The sequence below is a fragment of the Telopea speciosissima genome, chromosome 7 (assembly GCF_018873765.1).
Source record: "Telopea speciosissima isolate NSW1024214 ecotype Mountain lineage chromosome 7, Tspe_v1, whole genome shotgun sequence".
Lineage (NCBI taxonomy): Eukaryota > Viridiplantae > Streptophyta > Magnoliopsida > Proteales > Proteaceae > Telopea > Telopea speciosissima.
Genome location: NC_057922.1, coordinates 53,746,293 through 53,769,583, shown reverse-complemented (window position 1 = coordinate 53,769,583; position 23,291 = coordinate 53,746,293). Strand labels below are relative to the sequence as shown.

Below are 23,291 nucleotides of genomic sequence, written 5' to 3'. Positions count from 1 at the left end.
CAATTGCTCCTCTCCAAACATCATTTCTTGATATTAGGGTTCAAATTCGGGAAATTTCTAGAATTAGACAAACCAGAACTTTGATCAACCTTTTAGGGTTGCAGAAATTTCTCTTCTAAATATAAACAGAATTTTCCAGAAAATTTGCTTTGCTCTTCCTTCCTTCACCGTCGATGGCCTACGAAGATCGATTTTCTCTTCTTCTTCTTTTTCTTCGAAATGCTCTAACTCAGATATCGAACCCGCCAACTTCACCTTCTGGAGTCGCTTCATCGGCTTGTCACCGGACGTCGCTTTTGGTTGAAGCTCTCATGTGATTTCGACGAGTCCTTGCAAGAGAAGTTGAGAGTTGCAGAGGTCGGTCGAAGCTCTCGTGGGATTGCAAAAAATTGGGAAATTGGGTTTATGTTTGCGTTTGCGTTTGAGTTTGAGTGAAATGTTATGTTTTGATGGTAAATTCCATCAATGCCCCTGATTCACTTAAGTCCACATTGTTTCTCTAACATTTTGTAGAATCAATTCTCAAATCTGAGAACACCATTTTGGTGTTTCTCAAAACCCTGTCAGAATCTATTATATCACTCGGTCCATTTCAAAAAATTACAAAAATGGACCAGACAATACATACATAATCTGTTTCAATTCTGCCCCCAGAATCAGAAAAAACACTAGAATCAATTTTTTGGAAAGTTACCACACAGATCCGAACTCGCCGAGATCTCGATAAGAACTCGCTTTTTTGAGAAGGCGAGACGAGAAGAAGGTCGAAACCCATTATTACCCCCAACTCAGTCGAAATCTTGGTCGAGTCGAGATCTCGGGTTGAGATTTCGGTTCGACTGAGATTTTGACCCAAACACCTTTATAAAAATGTCATATCTCGACCGAGAGTTGTAAACCTTGCTTGTGAGCTGCTTCTTCTTTATTTTTCACCTGGACTTCGACGTAGAACTTACCGGAGACATCATTCAGCTACAAAAGTGCAAGATTTGTTATTCTTCATCTCAAGTTTGAAGAACTTTTGAAAGGTAAACCATTTTTTTTCCAAATCTAATTTTTTTTTTTAAAAAAAATTTGTTCAAACCTTGGTAGATTCATATCAATTTAATATATTACATAACTTTGGCCAATCTATCATTTGATGGAGTTTGAAATTTTTTTCTTCAGTTATAATTGGAACATGATGCACAAACAAGTTCACAACAAGCACGTCAATCCAAAACAAGAGTTAGTAAGTGTGGGCGCCAAGTTGATCAAGTTCTAAGTTGGCCCATTCGTCAAGGGCCACTAACTTACTAGGAGATTCTCTACTCAAAAGGCAGCCAGATTCTTTTCTTCAAATGATCACCCTCCACCATCTCTTTCAAAATGGTGGCGATTTTTCTGGAAACTTAATATTCTACCCAAATTTAAAATGTTCTTTTGGTGTGTCTTAAATGTAGGTTTTGCCTGTCAAAGCTTCTATCTTGAAATGGATGGCGATCAACCCTACATGTCATTTTTGTGGTTGTAGTGATGAATCCATCTGGCACCTCCTTTCATGTGATTGGACTAAGCGTATCTGGGCATCTGACCCCCTCGGAATGAGAACAGAGTTTCTCTCCAGCCCCTCCTTTGCATAGTTGTGTGTCTCCATTTTTACCACCCGACATTTGGATAAACAATCTTTAATTTGGTTCCTTTTCGATTCTTATTATTACTTGCTACTATATATGGGATGTAAGGAACAAAGTGATTCACGGATTAGCGAAAGTTGACCCTCATCTTATTATCTGGTCTATGATAAGTGCTTATCAAACTTGAACATTTCCCCTCCCTCCTCAAACCCCACTATTTATCTAACTTCTCCATATGTAACCCCCCCCCCTTCCCCTTTATATCTATTGCAACTAATCAATGTTTCAATTATCCTGTCTTAATTTGTACAGACATTTCTGATCATGCATTAGGATTAACTGGGTGAGCTTTTTGCTTTTTGATAGCTGGACAGGGTCCTCCAACCTCTGCAGGTTTCTTACAAACAAAGGATCCAATGGAAGCTGAACTATATAGCATTCTAGAGGGTTGGAAGTGTGCCTTAAAAGCAAATATCATCCCTAAGGAAATTTGGTGTAATAGCAAACCTCTCATAGAACTCCTGAATCCTACTACTCGAACTATAGTTCCCTGAAATCTTGTAGATAGCTTTTTTGGATTAGCAGACCAGATGTATATTTTTTCGTTATAGTTCAAAAACTAGCCTACAAGGCTTATTGAACAAATGTAATATACCATATGTAATTCCTTTTGTTTAATCTGTAATAGTTTTTCTTTACCATAAAAATAAATAAATAAATAAAGAAGGAAAGAAAAACAAACTGGGCATTAGACCATTAACCTTACCTATTAGAAACAAAATTTTCAGCATATGACCCCTTACCACTGAAGAATTTAATCGTACACTCGAAAGAACACACAAAATCTAGGGAATAGTTGGATAATTGGTTTATATGGATCTTGTCCGGCTGAGACTAAAAATAAAAATAAGATTGTCAGAAATTAACAAGGTAATATTTCCATTTATTCATCATAAGAGAAGTCCCTCTAAATATTTGACTTGATATCACATAATATATGCAAGGGTCCTTGGCCAAGCATAGAGTGGTTTGAAAATCATTACGAAAACGAACTACTAGATGTATTCTTTTTCCATAGAAATGTGCTCAATGGCGGATTCCTACTTTTGCTCCTCAGCCTATGTGGTATTAGCAGCCGTTTTCACCTGTTGTTCCCCTTCCCAAGGGCAGGTTCTTACGCATCACTCACTCGTTTGTCACTGGAAACACCACTACCCGTAATAATATTTTTATAAAAATATTTATAATACTAAAACATCTTCATCAAATTCACAATATATTAAAAAAAAAACCTAAACAATAATATATTGAAATTTTTTTATTCTTGAAGGCATCCATGTAATTTTATCAACCCTAGGGGAGGGAAAGTGGGAACTGGACTGAAGAGCACCTTCTCGTCTTCTCAAAATTTTGTTTTCTTCAATTCTCCACCACTAAACACACAAATTTAGACTGCAACACTGCTCTCTCCAAACCCACAAATCTACTGTCCAATCTTTACTAAGGATGTAAATGTATAGTCGAAAACCGTTATTTGATGTGTTCTTCCATTTAGAAAATCCATATTTGAAAAATCAGTTTCCGAAAACTACTAGAATCCATTCAAAAGCTAATAATCTGCCCTAACCGTAGAATCCATACATGGATCAACCAATTCGATTCCAATCTTTGAATCATTGCTCATTCCTGAGTACGAAACCTATACCATCTCATTTGTTTTCACCCTACAAAACAAAATGTAGAACATGATTGGAGATGAAACAAACCAGAGCTTAGTTAATTACAATTGCACATGATACAAAGTTTTTGTAACAGATGCATCTTAATATCCCATCAACCAAAATCTAATGTACAATAGCACTATGGTCTAAGTTGATATTACACTGATTTTCCAGAGGAGATTTGATCCTCATAAATTATTCTTACTGAAATCAACTCTCCCCCACCAACCCCCCCCCCCCCCCCCCCCAAAACCTAAAAAAAAAAAAAAAAAAAAACTCCCTGAAACATAAAAGGGAAGAAAAGAAAAAAATTACCCCAACCCAAGTAATTCCCAGCATACCCACAAAATTGAAAAAAAAAAGGGGAAATACATGAGGGGCGACCGCAAATATTGGAGCCCTTCTATAAGCAACTAAGATAGAAATTGATAAAGATAAGCAAAGAAACAGATGGGAAAAGAACTATTAACGGCTGATGAATGTTATACAAAGCAACAACAATGTTTTCCCAGCCTCCAAAGGCAAAGCAAACAAGGGGAAGACCAGACCTCATCACCAGACTTTAGGCTTCGCCGCTCTTACTGGCAGTATATTGTCTCTCTTCCTCTGCCAATGGAGAATCAGAAACTCACTCAAGCCACCCCTGTTGGCAAACTTCTTCTTCAAAATTGTTCTGTTCATTTTGGAAGAGATGGAACCAACCCAACTCCCTGATTGCCATTTTTCACTTCGTTGGCTTGGAAAGAAAATAAAATAATTAGTGGACCATATAAGTCATCGTACTGAATACGGTTCTGAACCAGTTACGTTAGTGCCATTTACAGCCATCTCCGATGAGTTGTTACCATTGGGTGCTATCAATGGGCAGTCATCTCCACTTGACTGTCTGGTGCCTGAGGCATTGGGCACACAATTGGAACAGCTTCTTGGAGCTGCAGGTTCTTTCTCACCATGGTTCTCCTGATCTGAACTAGTTTTACCATCTGGGGTGTGAGTAATAATATGCATGGTGCTGGTCACTTTCTTGCTCGGAGATGCTGCATGGCTAGGTGTTGAGGTCATGGCAGATACAGCTCCATCTTTTGAGTTTTTATCAACCCTCTGCTTCTTAGTTAGCTCAAGCTCCTCTTCTTTAGAAGGTGGCTTACGTTTTAGCTCAAGTGGGGGGTCTTCTGTCCTGTTGTCCTCTCCAGAGGTCTCTGGTTTAAGTGGTGGATTGTAGTCTTCATCATCGTCATCGTCTTCATAGTCAACCAGCCCACCAGATCTGGGTCTACATAATTAAGAAATAAGATATTTGTACACAATGTCATTAGGATGATTTCAGGTACTCTGATTTAAATGAAATATCACCTTAATGATGTGTCGCTGATGCTGGAACCATTCGATAAGACAGTTTGACTTCGTTGGTCACGAGTATGTGAAGTGCGTGCAGATGCAGTATCTTCTTCATCACTGATCATATAAATTACCAAACAATTCAGGAACCATAAAATTCAAATTAAGAACCACTGCATTCTCAGAAATCCCACAACTAAGTATAGACCTGTCTTCATTGAAGTAGTCTTCCTCCTCTTTTTCAACGGCCCGTTCATCCACTCGCTTTCTTGGATCCCCATCATTAACAGAGCTTCTTGTTTCACAGGCTTCTAAGGACTGATGCAAGAAACATCAGAAATAAAACTTATTGTCAAATGGCCCTTTCCCAAAACCATAAAGAGAGAGAGAGAGACCCACCTGCTCATATTTAACTTTCAGCGCTTGAATGGATGCTAAATGCTCAAATTTGACCAACTGATTCCAGAAACAATTTACTACATATGTAATTAAGGTTTTAAGGTTTTCCTGCAGAGGAGGAAATAAAGCTGAGAATGGAAAGCTTGCACATATACTCATAACTCAGGAGAAGGGAGGTATAACAGAGATTAGCACCTTCCGGATGTACTCAAAAAATTCTAGAATTGCAGAGTTCAGCAGATTATAACGATTGCCATTGGCAACAAATGCCTCAACAATTGGTTTTAGAAGGTTGTTCTTGACAATGTGACGCAGCAAATGATCATCCTGCAAATCAGTGAGCTCACAATGTGATTACATACCCTTAAACACAATTTTAATTATAAATGCTGACTGAAAAAACAAAATGGTACAAAGAGAGCTACATTGGCCTTCTGCCATCACATTAATAAATGCACATAGATTTACTTTTGAAAGAAATGAACACATATGATAACTAGGATCTAGAGATCAATATTGAAGGACGGACCTTCCTGGACCAAAACTGATCTAGATCGTTTATTAGAGATTCTCTAGATCATTCCAACAATGGATTATAAATGGCTTGTTCGTTATATTACCACATCAACTGAATCAACTGAAAACAGCCTCTTCTAGACTCTCCCCCTTCCCTTCCCTCCCCGAAGGAAAAAGGAGGGAAGAGAAAAACCAAAGTATTTCACAGTTGGAAGTCTCGAGCCAGAGATGGAAGGTCAGATCATTATGCATTAACACAGAAAATGTCACTAACGAGTCTTCTTTTTTCATACATTCTTGCATCCATGATTCAGTGCAAGCAGTCAATTATGCAACTGGGCAATTAGTTATCCATTAAAGTTATTAACCTTGTCATGGTAACAGTGTCTTTCTATGATATACAACCCAACAATATCACATGACCGATCTTTCTGAGCAAAACCATCCAACCTGCATTCCACTTGTAGCAAAGTCAGATTCACCAGATTCTATGAAGAAGAAGAGAACCAAGAGAGAAGGGGAGATTATCCTAAAGCCACGATAGGATTCAGAATTAACCTATAGTGGCCTAGGCACGCTACTTATATTAAACTAAGACTCCTACTTAGAGTCAAATACAACCACAACAACAACAAACACAGCCTTATCCCAACTCAATGGGGTCGGCTACATGGATCCAAACAAAAGAAAGTAGGGAAAACTGAGCTCTAAACAAAGAAAGAGGGATGAAGAGACGGGGAAAGAAGGATGGGAAATGAGATGAGAAAATGACAAATGAAAGATGAAATAACAAAGACCAACAATGACTAACCTAACTAAACAAAAGCCTACTCCGACTCTAAGCAAGGTTCTAAATGTTGGTTTCGACCCTGGCCAAAACTGAGATTTCCCTGGTTTAGACTGAAACCTGGTATTTTCTGGGCAAAACTCAACATGTCATGTACTGTACAAACTAGTTGAAACTACCGAAACTAGGCCGGTCAAAACTGGTCAAATTTGGTTGAAACTTGGTATTTTTGGTCGAAACCAGGTCGAAAGCAGGTACAAGTCAGTATCGACTCAAGGTTTTGTCTTGGTTTCGTGTGAACCGAAATATAGTTTCAACCGAGATTTAGAACCATGACTCTAAGTGTTATAGCAAACACCAACAAAATCACGAAAAGAAACAAGAACAAAGCAAAAGAACACAGAGATATAACGTGGTTCACACACCAGTATGGTGTGCTACATCCACGGGCGAAGACGAAGATGATTCACTATGCAAATCGGAGAAAAATTACAATGGAACTCTCAAGAACACCCAAATCGGTGTTGCTGCTCTCTCTCAAAAACCCTAGAACGAAAACCCCAAATCTTACTCTCTCTTTACAATAAAGCGGGTAAGGAACATAAATACTCCTCCATCGGATCCGGGTCGGATCGAACCAGATAAGTTGTCACCATTCCTATCGACCCAAACCCTCTACTACCATCACAGATCTCAGAAAAAGTTCCATTCGGGTCGCCACCAAAAATGTCGGAGTGGGTCATTCTTCGAAACGGGTCCAAGAATTTGAGACATACATAACACTAAGGCAACACAACTCTCATGATTTAACAAGGAAGACACTCCCCTTCACAGTACACTTAAACACTCCCCCTCACGCTGAAGATATAAATAAATAAATATATCATAAAGGCTCCAGCTTGGAACGACAAAAATAGATATTAACAGCACAACCAGTCTTGAACGTATATAGTAGTGATAGAAGCCAGTGAGCGTACATTATTTATGACTGCATACATTATGACCCTCCCCAGACCCCACAATGGCGGGAGCCTCGTGCACTGGGGACGCCCTTTTTTTTAGAAGCCAGTGAGCACAGAGAGAACTTAGAGAAAACTTCATTCTGGTAGCAATACCAACTAAAGCACACCAATCATCAGCACCAACAGTAGAAAAATCTTGCATCGAATAAATCGAGACGAACAAACAAAATAAGCGGCATAAAATACCAACCGCAAACCAAAATATCATTGCACCAACAGCAACATCATAACAATGTCTTCTCCCTCATTGCTGATGGAACCTCCCTCACCTCCCCCATTGCTATTAAAGACGCCACCGCCTCCTTCTTCTCCTCTCTCTTTAATCCCTCGCTCCCCCCCTCCCCCCCTCTTCCCCCATCCCCCCTTCTCTCTCCGCCTCCCTCATTGCAATTCCCTCTGATGAGGAAATCTCTTTGGCTATCCTCTCCCATAAGGCTAACAAAGCCCCTGGCCCTGATGGCTTCAGCATGGGCTTCTTCCTCAACCGTTGGGATTCTTTGAAAGGCGAGATGTTCAAAGCCATTCGCAGTTTCTTTTTCAAGCCGGGTCAGATTCCTCGGATCAATCAGACTTTCATTTGCCTCATCCCCAAAAGAGAGGGGGCCACTTCTTTGTCCGACTTTCGGCCCATCTCCCTCTGTAATCTCATCTACAAGTTCATTGCCAAGATTCTTGCCAACCGGATAAAGGCTGTCATTACTTCCCTCGTCAGCCCCAACCAATCGGCCTTCATCTCCGGCCGTAGCATTGCGGACAATATTATCCTCTGCTCCGAGATCATGAGAGGATTTGACCGTAAATCTCACCCTCCAGCGGCTCTCTTGAAAATCAATCTCCACAAAGCCTTTGACTCCATCCGTTGGGATTTCCTTTGTGATGCTCTCTCCCTCATGGGCTTCCCCCCTGTTTTTGTCTGTTGGATCTATGCCTGCATCTCTTCCCCCTCCTTCTCTGTGCTCGTCAATGGCGCACCCCATCAGGTTATTTCCACTCCAATGTGGGCATTCACCAAGGCTGCCCCCCCTCTCCTTTCCTCTTTTCCCTAGCCCTGGAAGTCCTCTTTAGGAGCCTCTAAACCAAAACTGATCTCCATCTCATTTCTCCCCTTCCTAAATGCAAGCACATCAATCTCTCTCACCTGGCCTTTGCGGATGATCTGATGATCTTCTCTAAGGCCTCCTACTCCTCTATCTCTGCCATTATGGACTCTCTCCACCTCTTTGAATCTCTCTCCGGTCTCCGTGTCAATCTCCTCAAATCCAAAATCTTTCTCTCTGGCATCTCGGACTCTGCCAAAGCAACTCTGCATCAGCTCACTGGTTTCCCCATAGGTACCCTTCCTATCATCTACCTTGGCCTCCCCCTGATTCCTGCCAGGCTCTCTAGCCACCATTGCACTCCTATGCTTGATAACATCCGTAAGCACCTCCAGCTCTGGCAAGGCAAGCTTCTCTCCTATGCGGGAAGACTTGAATTTATTCGCTCGGTCCTTCAAGCCTCCTACATATACTAGACCGGAATCTTCTGCATCCCTCACTCCACCATCAAGGCCATTGAATGCCTCCTTTGTGCCTTCCTTTGGAAAGGGAAAGACACCACCAGATTTCTCCACCCTGCCAGCTAGAAGTCTGTTTGTCTCCCTAAATCTGAGGGAGGTCTGGGCCTCCGTTGCATTAGTGACTCTAACACAGCAGACATTCTCAAACTCCTCTGGAAAATCTCTTCCCGCCATGATTCTATCTGGGTTACCTGGGTCCAATCTCATCTCCTTAAATCGGACTCCATTTGGACCGTCAAAATCCCAGCTGACTCATCTTGGATTTGGCGTAAGATCCTCTCCCTCCGCCCCCTTGCCTTCGTGGAATCTCTTCCTCCATTGCTGATGGCACCTCCACCTCCCTTTGGCTCGAACCCTGGCACCCTCTTGGGATCCTCTATAACCTCCTTGGCCCCAGAGCTATCTATTCTTCTGGGCTCCCAAAGGATGCCCCTGTCTCTGCCCTCATCTCATCTGGCTCTTGGTCTTCGCCCCCTTCTCTTAATCACTCCATCATTTCCCAGATCTGGGCAACTCTCCCCCCCTGCAGTCCACCACTGCCCATCATGCGGCCGGGTTATTTGGCTCCCCTCGCCCAATGGTATTTTCACCCCTTCCTCTGCTTGAAACCTTTCCAGAGATACTAGCCCTACAGTCCCCTGGCACAACCTAGTCTGGTTCACAGGCCACATCCCCCGCCATAGCCTTACCATCTGGAGAGCCCTCAGACTCTGCCTGCCTACTCAAGCCTTCCTCATTCACCGCACCATCCCCGCCTCCCCCTCTTGTAACCTTTGCTGGATTGGCCGAGAAGACACCCCTCACCTCTTCTTTGACTGTCCCTTCACCTCCACCATCTGGAATAAGGCCATGTCATCCATTTGGCCGCGGACCAGAAGGGCCTGGAGTTTTGATCGTGAATGGTTATGGTTGCTCAAGTCTTTTCCGGGGAACTCCATATGTGACACTATTGGGAAGTTAGTTTTTGGCACTGCTATTCACCATATCTAGTTGGAAAGAAATATCAGGAGATGGACTTCCCAATCTAGATCCTTTGATGTGATTTGGAAAGCCATCTCCTCAGATGTATCTTCCAAGCTTAGATGTATCCGTCAGAGACATTCCAAGGACAACCTTAGGAACAGGCACATTTTGTCTTTTTGGGGCCTAGATACTGCCCTCTTGCGGCCTCCCTCCTCTGCGTAGGCTGGCTGGCCGCTTCCTCTTCCTCCCCCTCCCCCCTTCCCCTTCCCCTTCCCGTTCTCTTTTCTTTATATATTGGTTCTCTCTTCCCTGGCCCCCCCCCTCTTGGGGTTCGGTAATATATTCATTTACCAAAAAAAAAAACATCATAAGCCCTTCCCAAGGAAGGCAAGTAATAATCTTCACAAAGAAGACATTGTTGTGAGCCACAAGTAACAACATAAGGTTGTATGAACCACAAGTAACATCATAAGGTTGCTGTGAACCATAAGTAACAATCTGTATTAGATAAAATTGTTGTTGATGATAAGAGCGGATGACACGAACAGATAAGCAGATGACACGAACAAATAAGAAAATGACACTATGCTGATGAAACGGGTAGATAATAACAATACTCTTCAAATATCAGATGATAACTCCAATCTCCCCCTCACGTGTAGCACTACACGTGAACAAATAATGCAGAAGATGCAATAAAGGATAATCCATCATCATATGACAATAATAACCAGCATCACGAAAGATCAGCCGCACCTAAACCCCATACCAAAAACAGACATCTTTTTCTTCCTCTCCTTCAAATATTTGTTGTCTATTTTGAAAAGGTAGTTTTTGTAGAGAAACTTGAACTTAGGGAAAGGGTTGGATGGTCTCTTCACCCCAAGCCCCACTTTATTTATAACAATAGTTGAATCATAAAATAATGTGTACAAGCAATGTGGGACTAAAACCATATACAAAACGCAGACATAAATAAAGGAAAAAAGGTCCAGAATACCCCCACGGTATTCTGGCCCAAATCTAATACTCCCCCTCAAGTTGGAGCATATATATCATGCATGCCCAACTAGACTAAGATAGGATGAAACAGTTTGCTATTCAGCCCCTTAGTGAACACATCCGCCAGCTGATCAGTAGACTTCACAAAGGGAACACAAATGAGGCCAGTTTCAAGCTTTTCCTTGATGAAATGTCTGTCAACCTCCACATGCTTAGTGCGATCATGCTGGACAGGGTTATGAGCAATGCTAATGGCAGCTTTATTGTCACAATAAAGCATCATTGGTAGATGGACAGCAACACCAATATCCTATAATAATCCTCTAAGCCATAGAAGTTCACAAATGTATTGGGCCATCGCACGAAACTCGGCTTCAGCACTGGACCTTGCCACAACATTCTGCTTTTTGCTACGCCATGTGACAAGGTTCCCACCCACAAAGGAACAATAGCCAGAGATAGATTTTCTGTCAGGAGAACCAGCCCAATCGGCATTAGTATAAGCTTCAACCTTGAGGTGACCATTGGAAGATAAGAGAATTCCCTTTCCTAGAGCAGACTTCAAATACCTCAAAATACGACGGCCTGCATCCATATGAGAGGAATTGGGATCATGCATTAATTGGCTCACCATACTTACAGCAACTGCTATGTCCGGTCTGGTGTGAGAAAGATAGATTAGTTTGCCCAATAACCCCTGTTAACTACCCTTGTCAACAGGTTCCCTCTTTCTCCCTAAGTTTTGTAGTGGCCTCCATAGCAGTACCCGAAGGATGACAACCTAGCAGCCCTGTCTCAGTCAATAGATCCAGGACATATTTTCTTTGAGAAAGAAAGATACCCTTTGAAGAGCGAGCAACTTCTATCCCTAGAAAATATTTGAGAGAACCTAGATCTTTGACCTCAAACTCACGGCCAAGGAGAAGCTTCAAATCCCTGATAGCAACATCATCATTACCAGTCACCACGATATCATCCACATAGACTATGAGTAGAGTAACCTTGTCACCAACTCGTCTGATGAACAAAGTGTGATCAGCATTGCTCTGCTTATAACCTGCTGAAATCATAGCCTTATGAAATCTGCCGAACCAGGCCCTAGGTGATTGCTTCAACCCATATAGAGCTCGTTTCAACTTACAGACTTTACCCCTAGTCCTGTCATCAGAGAAGCCTGGTGGAATGTCCATATATACCTCCTCCTCAAGCTCCCCATGGAGGAAGGCATTCTTTACATCTAACTACTGAAGATCCCACCCAAGATTTGCAGCACAAGATAGTAACACCCTGATAGTGTTGAGCTTTGCCACTGGTGCAAAGGTCTCCTGGTAATCAACTCCATAAGTTTGAGTAAACCCCTTTGCAACCAGACATGCCTTATACCGATCCACTGAACCATCAACCTTCTGTTTTACCACGAAGACCCATTTACATCCCACTGGTTTTTTCCCTGGAGGAAGTGCCATAAGATCCCATGTGTTAATTTTGTGTAATGCTCTCATTTCTTCCAACATTGCAGCCGTCCACTTTCCATCTGTATATGCTTCTTGCCAATTTTTAGGAATAGAGAAAGAAGAAAGAGAGGATACAAAAGCACAGAAAGAAGGAGAAAGAGAACTATATGAAACAAAGCGAGATATGGGATGTAAAGTGCAAGTCCTAGTACCTTTGCGATGAGCAATAGGTAGGTCGGAAGGAGAGGGATTACCAGGAGATGAAGGATCCGGGTCTGGAGCCGGCAATTGGATGGGCACTGGTGCTATAGTGGGTTGCAGCTGCCCTCTGTTGGATCTGCCCCTTGTATAGGTGATGATGTTGGAGTTGTCGATTCTCTTCTGAAATTCACCAATAGTCCTCAGGACAGGAGTCAGCTCCCCCTGGATAGGAACATTAACAACACTATTTTCTATGGTCTCCCCCTGTAAAGGATTCCCATCAGGTGAGGGAGGAATACTGAAATCGAAAGAAGAAAAACAGCCCCTAGTTCGAAATTTGCTCTGATACCATGTAGAGAAACTTGAACTTAGGGAAAGGCTTGGATGATCTCTTCACCCCAAGCGCCACTTTATTTATAACAATAGTTGAATCATTAAATAATGTGTACAAGCAATGTGGGACTAAACCCACATACAAAACGCAGACATAAATAAAGGAAAAAAGGTCCAGCACCCCCCACGGTATTCTGGCCCATATCTAACAGTTTTGAATGAACATTGTATCCATTAGAGAGTAATGTAGTCCTAGATTGAAAAAATCAACCTAGAAGCCAGAACCAAAATCTATTCTTAAAAGGGTGACTCGGTTAGGATTAAACTAATGGGAAAAGTCAAATTTAGGGTTAGGGTTTGATGGTATAGTTAAGGTTATATGGTGTAGGGAATTCTTCCAGTGAAGGTTATGTTAACAAATACCAGGTCTAAGGTTGCTGGACAGAATCGGCAGCAAGTATGATGGAACTCGGGTTAGGGTTAGAGAAGACTCAGAAGAGAGATGAGAAGAGATCCTAGGGTTTGAGTGCGTAGAACTGCCTCACTTGGAACGAGTTTCCCAAAGGGGCAGGGGAGCACTCAATCACAGTATGGACTGATTCCCATGGTAGGTTAGATCTGTAGTGAATTTAGAACTTGGAGAAAAAAAGGAAGAAAGGGGGACTCTAGGGTTTGGGAATGTTAACACTTACTTATTGATGAAGAACAGTCTTGAAAAGAATTTTGTTGTAGTAGAATAATGATTGAAATCAGAACTAGAAAGTAAACAGCAATGGAGGAAACAAGTAACCAAATCGAACTACCCAGGCTTCCCACCGCAAGGTGTCAATCGGATCAAACACAAGACAAATCTCCTTGGAGAAGACAAGTTACACCAGCAGCTTTGAGAATAAAATTTTCAAATTGTGAGGTGAGAAGTCCCCCATGAATTTCCTTTATTTAAAGGGCCAATAGGCCTATCTCCCATTCAGCCTAAGAGTGAAATAACCCCTGGCTGATCCTAATTACATAACACATCCTCCCACAAAATCGTGGAGAGGAGTGGATGACTTAAAAGTCATGTGATCACTTAAAAGTGTCACATGACGACTAAACCAAAAATAAACTAAAACTGCTTATTCACTAAAATTGAATCACTGGTCACTAAAATTGAATCACTGGTTCAAACCGGTTCAATTTATTACATAAAAATAAAACTAAGCAAAGAAATTTACTAACTACTAAGAACTAACAACTACTTGGACAGCTTAGACTTCTTCTTCTTTCGAACATAAGTCTTCAGACCTGCATCAGAGAGCTATTGAGCCCCTTGAAAGTCGAATGAGTCCTCTTAATACCTTTTGATCTTGTATGCTTATTGTTTATTATTTAAGTACTTCCTATCTCCTTCTATTTCAAATCTCTTTGCATTTTGAACTTGGCCTGCATCAACTTGGTATCAAAGTGGGCTCCAATCTTGGAGCTTGTACGTTTTCACTTTTCACAATGTCATGAGGAAGGGGAAACAATCTTACAATCGTATTACAAGTTGCAATACGAGATGAAGTGAATCAATTGGGGCAAGACAATGACAACATCCAACAAATGATGCAAGAAGTGTTGCAATGGCTTCCTACGATGGCTTCAACAAGTATTCCGTCGGCTTCAACAATGGCTACGGACCCAACTTTCTGTATCCCCGAAGACAATCGTAATGACGATTGTGACGCTTCTTCAAGTTCTACTTCGGTTCAATCTAAACAAGTGCACCCACAAACTCTTTGGGTGATTGAACAATTGGCACGAGCTTTGGAAAAATCCGACTAAAGCATTCGGGTAGATGTGAACGACTTTGGCGGTAAATTCGATCCCAAACTCTATGTTGATTGGATTGCCTCTATTGAAACTTTTTTAAATAGACATAATTTCAAAAGAGAAAAAGGTAGATTTTATGGCCACAAAACTTAAGGGCCAAGCCTTGATTTGGGAGCGACAATTTCAACAAAGCCGAGAAAGGAGAAGTCTTCGTCTAATTAATAATTAGACGGATATGAAAGAGAGATTAAATGAAAAAAAATTTCACTCCTGATTTTTCTCAAACATTATATAAGAAATTTCATCATCTCCGACAAACGAGTGACCAAAGTGTGAATCATACCAACCAATTTTTCACATATTTATGCCGGCTTGATTTACATGAAGATGATGATCAATTGGTAGTTAGATATGTTAGTGGTTTAAAGTTTTCTATTCAAGATGAGATTGTTTTACACTACTGGAACACCCTTGAAGAAGCTCACCAATTGGCCAGCAAAGCATATGAAAAATTTAAAAGAAATTCCTTTATGTGGTTTGACAAGGTTTCTAGTGGGGCTCCAAAAGACAAAGATATTTATGAAACCTATGGGAGTTTCAAAGCCACTGGTTTGACAAGGTTTCTAGTGGGGCTCCAAAAGACAGATTTTTATGAAAACCATGGGAGGTTCAAACCCACAAGGTGGGAAAAGACTAAGACTGTTTCCCAAGACAAAAATAAGAGTGAATAAAATTCCAATATATGTTACCGATGTGGAGAAGTTGGTCCTTTATCTTTTTCTTGTCCTACCAAAAAGAAAGACAACCAGATAAATGTAATTGAGGATAACGGTGATGAGGTTCTCTGGGAAAGTGCCCAAGAGGATGAAACTCCACAAGAATGTTGTGACCCCGATAGTGAAGCAGAAATCCTTGTCATTAGGCGAGTTTTGACCACTCCTAAATACTTGGAAGATGACCAGTGGCTTAGAAATAATATTCCATACATATTGTACGGCCTATGGTAAGAAATGTTTGGTTTTGATTGATTTTGGTAGTTGTGTGATGCAAAAGCCAAGCAGTTTGGCAAGAAATACTCTAATGGAACTCATGGGAGAAGGGCTGGTTCACTTCACCAACTGGTGGACCAACCCACCATTGAGCCAACCAACTTTAAGTTGGGCCAGCCCAATGGGGCTAGGAGTTGCGGGGTCTCTCAAACCCAGAATTGTGGGGGCATAATTGTCAAGTTATGGATATATTTTTTGTGACTTCAAGGTCGGCCGATATTCACTTATGGTGGGGACCACTTGAAGGAGTGAAGCACCTATTATGTTTCTACTTTAGTTCAGTCAAGTAATTGGAGTAGTTTCTAATTTTCTGTTCAAGTTATTAAGTTTCTATTTTTTTTTTTACTTGAGGAGCAAGTCCTGCCCTCTATTTATTGTAAGGCTGTTTTAGCCACTCCCCACGATTTACAGAGTTGAATGATGATTTGCTTTTCTGCAAGTATGATTCTCTCTCAAGTTGTGTGTGCGACTTGAAGGGCTGAAGGAGCCTGGCTGTGTGAGCCTAATCCATCTATCCCCCCAACCTTCTATTTTCTATCTTCTCCATCTTCACTGCCTCTCCACCTATCTCTGTGTTCTGCTGTGATATTGTGACTGCCCAACCATTGAGAAGACCATTTGAGTGCTATGCTACTGCTCCAGTGCTGCTGCTGCTCTTCAGTTAAGGAGATCGAACCACTTTGCTGCTGCCCCTGCAATCCCAGATTTGGTGCTGTGACTTGTGGAGGTCATAACTCTACAAGCAACCATCAGTTTTAGTTGATTTTTGGAGCACACAACCTTCCCACTGCCGCCTCCACTCAATCTGACCGGTCGAACAATACCGAGAACAAAGAACGACCAAGTAAAGGTCACCGGAAGATCTGACCGGTCAATCGCACTAAAGCCACCGGTCGTCCAGTTTCGGGACTGACTTAAAATATAAGGCTACGGGCCATTTTATTTCATTTCAAAACTTCACTATTGCTTATCTAAACACCCAAGAATATCCAAGAGGAGTTCCTAGAGTACTTCCACTTCACTTGGGAGCCATCCATGTAGAAATTTACTCTCCAAATCTCATCAAGGTAAGATTCTACCCAAAATCCCCAATTTTAATGTTTTCTTCTATGTGTAACCTAGGTTTTCCTTATTTTTCTTAGGTTTTGTGTGATATTGCTTGAATAAACTTGGTTTCTTATTTCTTTTATGTTTTTACATTGATCGGCACTATTCCATCAATGTACATTATCCCTTATGGATCTCTTGTTTAAGAAATCATCATTTCCATCACATTTTCACAAACCCTAGGTTTGTGTGATGTGTAGTTTGTATAAACCTTGCTTACACATCTCTTTTATGATTTTATTTTTTAATTTACATCATTCAATCCATTACCGAGAACAAAGAACGACCAAGTAAAGGTCACCGGTCAATCTGACCAGTAGATGGCACTAAAGCCACCGGTCGTCCGGTCTCGGGACTGACTTAAAATATAAGGCTACGGGCCATTTCATTTCATTTCAAAACTTCACTATCGCTTCTCTAAATGCCCAAGAACATCCAAGAGGAGTTCCTTGAGTACTTCCACTTCACTTGGGAGCCATCCGCGTAGAAATTTATACTCTAAATCTCATCAAGGTAAGATTCTACCCAAAATCCCAATTTTAATGTTTTCTTCTATGTGCAACCTAGGTTTTCCTTATTTTTCTTAGGTTTTGTGTGATATTGCTTGAATAAACTTGGTTTTCTTATTTCTTTTATGTTTTTACATTGATTGGCACTATTCCATCAATGTACATTATCCCTTATTGATCTCTTGTTTAAGAAATCATCATTTCCATCACATTTCCACAAACCCTAGGTTTGTGTGATGTGTAGTTTGTATAAACCTTGCTTACACATCTCTTTTATGATTTTATTTTAATTTACATCATTCAATCCATGTATATTTTCATTCATTGGATTTCTCGTTTGAAGAAAATCCATTCTTATTACATTTTTTTTTGTTAATCCCTTGAATAGGTTTACTATTTTCTAATTATTTTCTCTCTTTTTGCAGCAACTAGATTGAAATGGCTGCAGCAAGAGAAATGTGGCTTCAGTCTTCGTATTCTCTCCTTCGTTTTTCGCCCGAACTCTTGCAATCAGGCCTGGACCAAAGACCTCAAAGGTGTTGAAGGCGAACCCACCTTTAGTCGATGTTCCACGTTCTCCTTCCCTTTTCCGTGACTCCACTCCTCCTTTACTCTATCGGCACATGAGTTCAAGTCCAGCACTATTTGGAGGGTTTTCCACAACCTTCTATTTTTGTGTTTCACTGATATCTCCACATCAGGCCATCAGAACTGAACCAAATTTGGAGTCAAGCATCCCCTTAACATCATCTACACTAGATCCAAGTTGGGAGTCCATCAATTGGCTGGTTTGACTACAAACCCTAACTTTCTATTTCTGAGTTTGTTCTAATTTTGAACTTCTGTGGTTTTTTGGGACCAGTATGCTAGTCTTACATTATTGTGAGAACATTATTTTTAGATAGTGTTTGGTATGGCATTCTTGGAATGAATTCCAAGTTGATTTCACATTCTCCAATGACCAAAATAGTTGTTTTTAATGCCCGAGAATGCGAAATTGACCTAGAATGCATTCCAAGAATGCATACCAAACACAGCCTTACAGAAATGGTTGATAAATTGAGTTTGAAATGTGTTAAACACCCCAAACCCTATAGAATCTCTTGGATTACAAATGGAGGTGAAGTTCCCGTTAAAGAGAAGTGCTTGGTAAAATTTTCAATTGGTAAGTATTGTGATGAAATTTGGAGTGTTGAGAAGTTAAGAAGCGTCATATAGATAAGCTAAGTGTAGCAAAGATAATAATGTTGAGATGGATGTGTGGCAAAACTAGGAAGGATAAAATACAGAATGATCATATTAGAGCTGATTTGGGAGTAGCCCCGATTCAAGATAAGCTATGAGAACTGAGAAGTCGTCTGAGGTGGCATGGCCATGTTAAACGGAGGCCTTCGGATGCTCCAGTTCGATGGAGTGATTTGATTCAAATTGAAGGAACTAAAAGAGCAAGGGGCAGACCTAAAATAACCTAGGAGACGTGGTGAGGAAAGACATGCATAGTCTAGGTCTTGTTTCAAGTATGATGTAGAATAGAGCTGATTGGAGGGCAAGGATCTGTGTAGCCGAGCCCAATTAGTTTGTATAAGATTGAGATGTAGTTGTTGTTGTTGTTGTGTTCCTTTCCTTTTACTTTTATTATAATTATTTTGTCTTTGCAATGGATCCGTCTAGCCAACCCCATTTAATTGGGATAAGGCTGAGTTGTTTTTCCTATGGATGCATGCCATATTCTACTTGGAACACCATGGCAATTTGATATGAAAATTACTTACAATGGAGAGCAAAATACATATTCTTTTGTTTTAAATGGGATGAAATATTTATTGACTCCTTTGAAAAATGCTCTTTGACATGGTACCTCCAAAGAGGAGAAACCAAAAAAAAAATTATCCTTGAATCTCTTTGAGAAAACTTGCAAAAAGGATGATTCCATTGCATATGCTCTTATTGGACATCTTGATGAAAGAGAACAAGAAATATTTATTCGCATAGTTATCAAGGCGTCGCCTAGGCGTCCAGGCTCTTTGGTCGCCTTGGTTGCCTAGGCATGCGCCTTGCCACCTTGTTGGTGTCACCTTGGTTTTAGACCCTCTCCAGCACCATGGTCGCCTTACTGCCTTGATAACTATGTTTATACGTGTAGAAAAAACTCTTAAGTGAGTTTTCTGATGTGGCATTGGAAGAGCTTCCGGATAATTTACCTCCAATGCTTGACATCCAACACCGAATTGAATTGATGCATAGTGCCACTTTACCTAATTTGCCACATTATAGGATGAGCGCCCAACCGAACAAACCGAGCTTCAAAAACAAGTTGACGGGCTTCTCAAAAAAGGGTTTATTCAAGAAAGCATGAGTCCTTGTACGGTCCCGGCTCCTCTTACTCCTAAAAAAGATAGGGCTTGGAGAACATGTGTCAATAGCCATGCTATTAATAAAATTACGATTAAATATCGGTTTCCTATACCAAACCTATACATAGGTTTGATGACATGCTAGATATGCTTAATTATACAAAGGTATTTTCTAAGATTGATCTTAGAAGCAAATACCATCAAATTCGCATCCAACCTAGTTATGAGTGGAAAACCGCTTTTAAGACCCGAGAGGATTATATGAATGGCTTATCCAATGCACCTAGGCTATATTGTTTCATCACAAGGAGTAAGTTAGATTTTCGGGAACAAATGGATGAAGTAGTGCAAGGTTTTACTAAGGAGAAAAAATTATTATAGGGGTGGTCTGAATGGACACGTTGGGAAAGATCGTAGACGCTATGAACTATGAAGGTTACACGAAGGATATGGTTTTGGAGACAGGAATGAGGGGACCTCAGTCTCAGATTTGTTGTGGCTTATAATTTATCCATTGTAAACACTTGCTTTGACAAGAGAGAGGAGCATTTATTTACCTTCAAAAGTGGGCATCATAGTAGCCAAATAGATTTCTTCCTAACTAGAAGGTCTGAGAAACTGTTATGTAAGGAGTACAAGGTTATACCAGGGGAGAGCCTAACCACACAACATAGATTAGTAGTCAAGGATATGTGCCTCATTACACAGAATCGTAAGAAATGTGAGCTTATTTGCCCTAGGATAAAGTGCTGAAGCTTAAAAGGAGATACCTTCAAATCATTTACTAACGAAGTGGTCGAACAAAGAAAGTGGGACTTTGAGGGACACACTAATATGATGTGGAATGAGATGACAACTTGTATTGAGAAGGTTGCTAAAGATATCACGGGCGAATCAAAAGGAAAACATCATTCCTCTAAAGATACTAGGTGGTGGGATGATGAGGTTCAAGCAACCATTAAGACTAAGAAAGTTAGTTTTAAGACATGGCAAGGACAAAGGATGTAGAGGATCTACAAAGGTATAAATTTGCCAAAAATGAAGCTAAGAAGATTGTGGGAAAAGCAAGGGTGAAGAAATATGAAGATCTTTATAACAATCTGAGCAAAAAGGAAGGAGAAAAAGCTATCAATAAGATTGCTAAAGTGAGGGGAAGTAAGAATAGAGATCTTGACCATGTTAGATGTATAAAAAGTGAAGGTGGTAAAGTAGTAATAAGGGGATAAGGACATTAACAAGAGATGGGAAGGTTATTTTTGCAGCCTACTAAATGAAGACACCTTGTCATATTGATAAGCTTTGTGTAGCAGAGATGAGGATGTTAAGATGGATGTGTGGAAAAACAAGGAAGGATAAAGTATGTAATGAACAAATAAGAGTAGACTTGGGAGTTGCCCAGATCAATGACAAACTCCGAGAGAGTCGTTCAAGGTGGTATGGTCATATTCAACGGAGGCCTAGGGACGCCCCAGTAAGGAGGAGTGATATGATTACGATCGAAGGAGCTAAAAGAGCTAGGGGCAGACCTAAAATGATCATAGGAGAAGTGGTGAGGAAGGACATGCATAAACTAGGTCTTGTACCAAGTATGATCTCAGACAGAGCCTATTGGAGGACAAGGATCTATATGGCAGATCCCATTTAGCTGCGAATCTCTTGACGTACTGGGCTATGCCTCTTTTCTCTTACTATCTTTCATTTCTCATCTTTTTCCTCATCTTTTCTTTCCCTTTTTGGTTAGAACTCTGTTTTCCCTACTATGTTTTGTTTGGATCCATGTAGTCGACCCCATTAAGTTGGGATAAGGCTGAGTTTGTTGTTGTCATAGTTATCAAGGCAGAAAGGTGACCAGGCGTTGGAGAGGGTCCAAAATCAAGGTGGCACCAACAAGGCGGACCTAGGCACCCACCTAGGCACACAAGGAGCCTGGACGCCTAGGCGTTGTGGTTGTTGTTGCACTAAATGAACACACTTCGCATAATAATATTCTGCAAAACTGCATTACCCTTACCCATCAAGACACCACATGTCGTAGATATATAAGGAAAATTAGGGAGTCTAAAGTAAAAGAAGCTTTAAGGAGGATAAAAGTAGGCAAGGCACAAGGCCCAGACGAGGTCCCAATATAAGAGTCGAAAAGCTTAGGAATCTGTGGTCTATCTTGGCTAACCAAGCTGTTTAATAAGATTATGAGTACAAGGAAATGCCAGATGAAAGGAGGAGAAGCATCGTGGTTTCGATTTACAAAAATAAAGGTGATATTCAGAGCTGCAATAACTACAAAAGCATAAACTAATGAGTCATACTTTGAAATTATGGGAGAGGGTTATCGAAACCCACCTGAGACAAGAAACTACAATTACGGATAACCAATTTGGTTTTATACCGGGAAGATCCACAATAGAAGCTATTTACTTAGGAGACTTATGGAAAGATTTAGAGATTGCAAGAAGGATCTCCATACGGTCTTCATTGACCTAGAAAAAGCTTATAACAGAGTCCCTAGAAAGTTAATCTGGCAAGTACTAGAGAAGAGAAGTGTTTCAAGTAAATATGTGGACATAATTATAGATATGTATGGTGGTGTGGTGACAAGTGTAAGAACTGTGGGGGTCAAGGTAGTGAATTCCCAATTCCAATTAAGTTACATCAAGGATCAACTTTAAGCCCTCATTTGTTTTCGCTTAACATAGATGATTTAACAAGAGACATTCAAGATGAGGTTACTTGGTGTATGAGACAAAAGCAAGGATTAATGCCAAGTAGGAGTTACGAAGACCAACGTTGGAATCAAAAGGTTTTATAATAAGTAGAACAGGCGGAGTATATGGTGTGCAACTTTAGTGACTAGGACAGATAATCAAGTGGTGAAAATTGATGAGGGAGATTCCGCAAAGTGATTATTTTAGTTATCTAGGTTCAATAATAAATAAAGAAGGTGATATAGAGGATGATGATTCACAAAGAATTAAAATAGGACATGAAGTGGAGAGGTGTGTCCAGAGCATGGTTCAAAATCTCGCGATATTTCGCCGAAATATCGCTTAATTTCGTATATCTCGAACTTACCGAGATGCGAAATCAGGTCGAAATGAAAAAATACCATATTTCGTCGATATCTCGTGAGATATCGACGAAATATGGTATTTTGGCTTAAAGTGTCACGTGAAGGGGGGCTTTAATACAATATTTCGCAGATTTCGGTCCATATTTCGACCGAGAGCTGCATTTGCTAAGGAATTTCAGTCTTTTGCCTATTCTTCCACTCTTCCAAGCTCTCATCCAACACTCTAGCCATTGTTCAAGCACATTGTTGTCGGATTTTCGCCGGTAAACTCATCGGAGGGTCATCTAAGCTCATCATCCAAGCCTTTTTCCACTATTTAAGGTAAATTCTATTCCTCTAAAACTATTTTTTTGAAAAGACTATGTACAAATTTTGTTGGATGGTGATGATATTAATATATGTTAAGACACCGGAGGCCGATCTATAGCCTCACGGTGTCGAAATTTTTTCCATATGTATTTTTTTTTAATTTTCTGGTTTTAAAAATTCATTTTCCTACAA

General features: G+C 40.6%; 1 protein-coding gene across 2 annotated transcripts in view; it reads right to left on the bottom strand.

The window, feature by feature from the left end:
• Positions 1-3,727: 3,727 nt before the first annotated feature.
• The window catches only part of LOC122667893 (serine/threonine-protein phosphatase 4 regulatory subunit 3-like), a 62,473-nt gene continuing 42,909 nt past the window's right edge, over positions 3,728-23,291 (bottom strand). For both annotated transcript variants that reach the window (XM_043864367.1, XM_043864368.1), the window contains exons 21-25: positions 5,270-5,401; positions 5,075-5,182; positions 4,884-4,993; positions 4,691-4,792; positions 3,728-4,610 (exon numbers count right to left, since the gene is read on the bottom strand). In XM_043864367.1, coding sequence (XP_043720302.1) covers positions 4,112-4,610; positions 4,691-4,792; positions 4,884-4,993; positions 5,075-5,182; positions 5,270-5,401 — 951 coding nt within the window. In that variant the 3' untranslated portion in view covers positions 3,728-4,111. The remainder of the gene's footprint in view (positions 4,611-4,690; positions 4,793-4,883; positions 4,994-5,074; positions 5,183-5,269; positions 5,402-23,291) is intronic.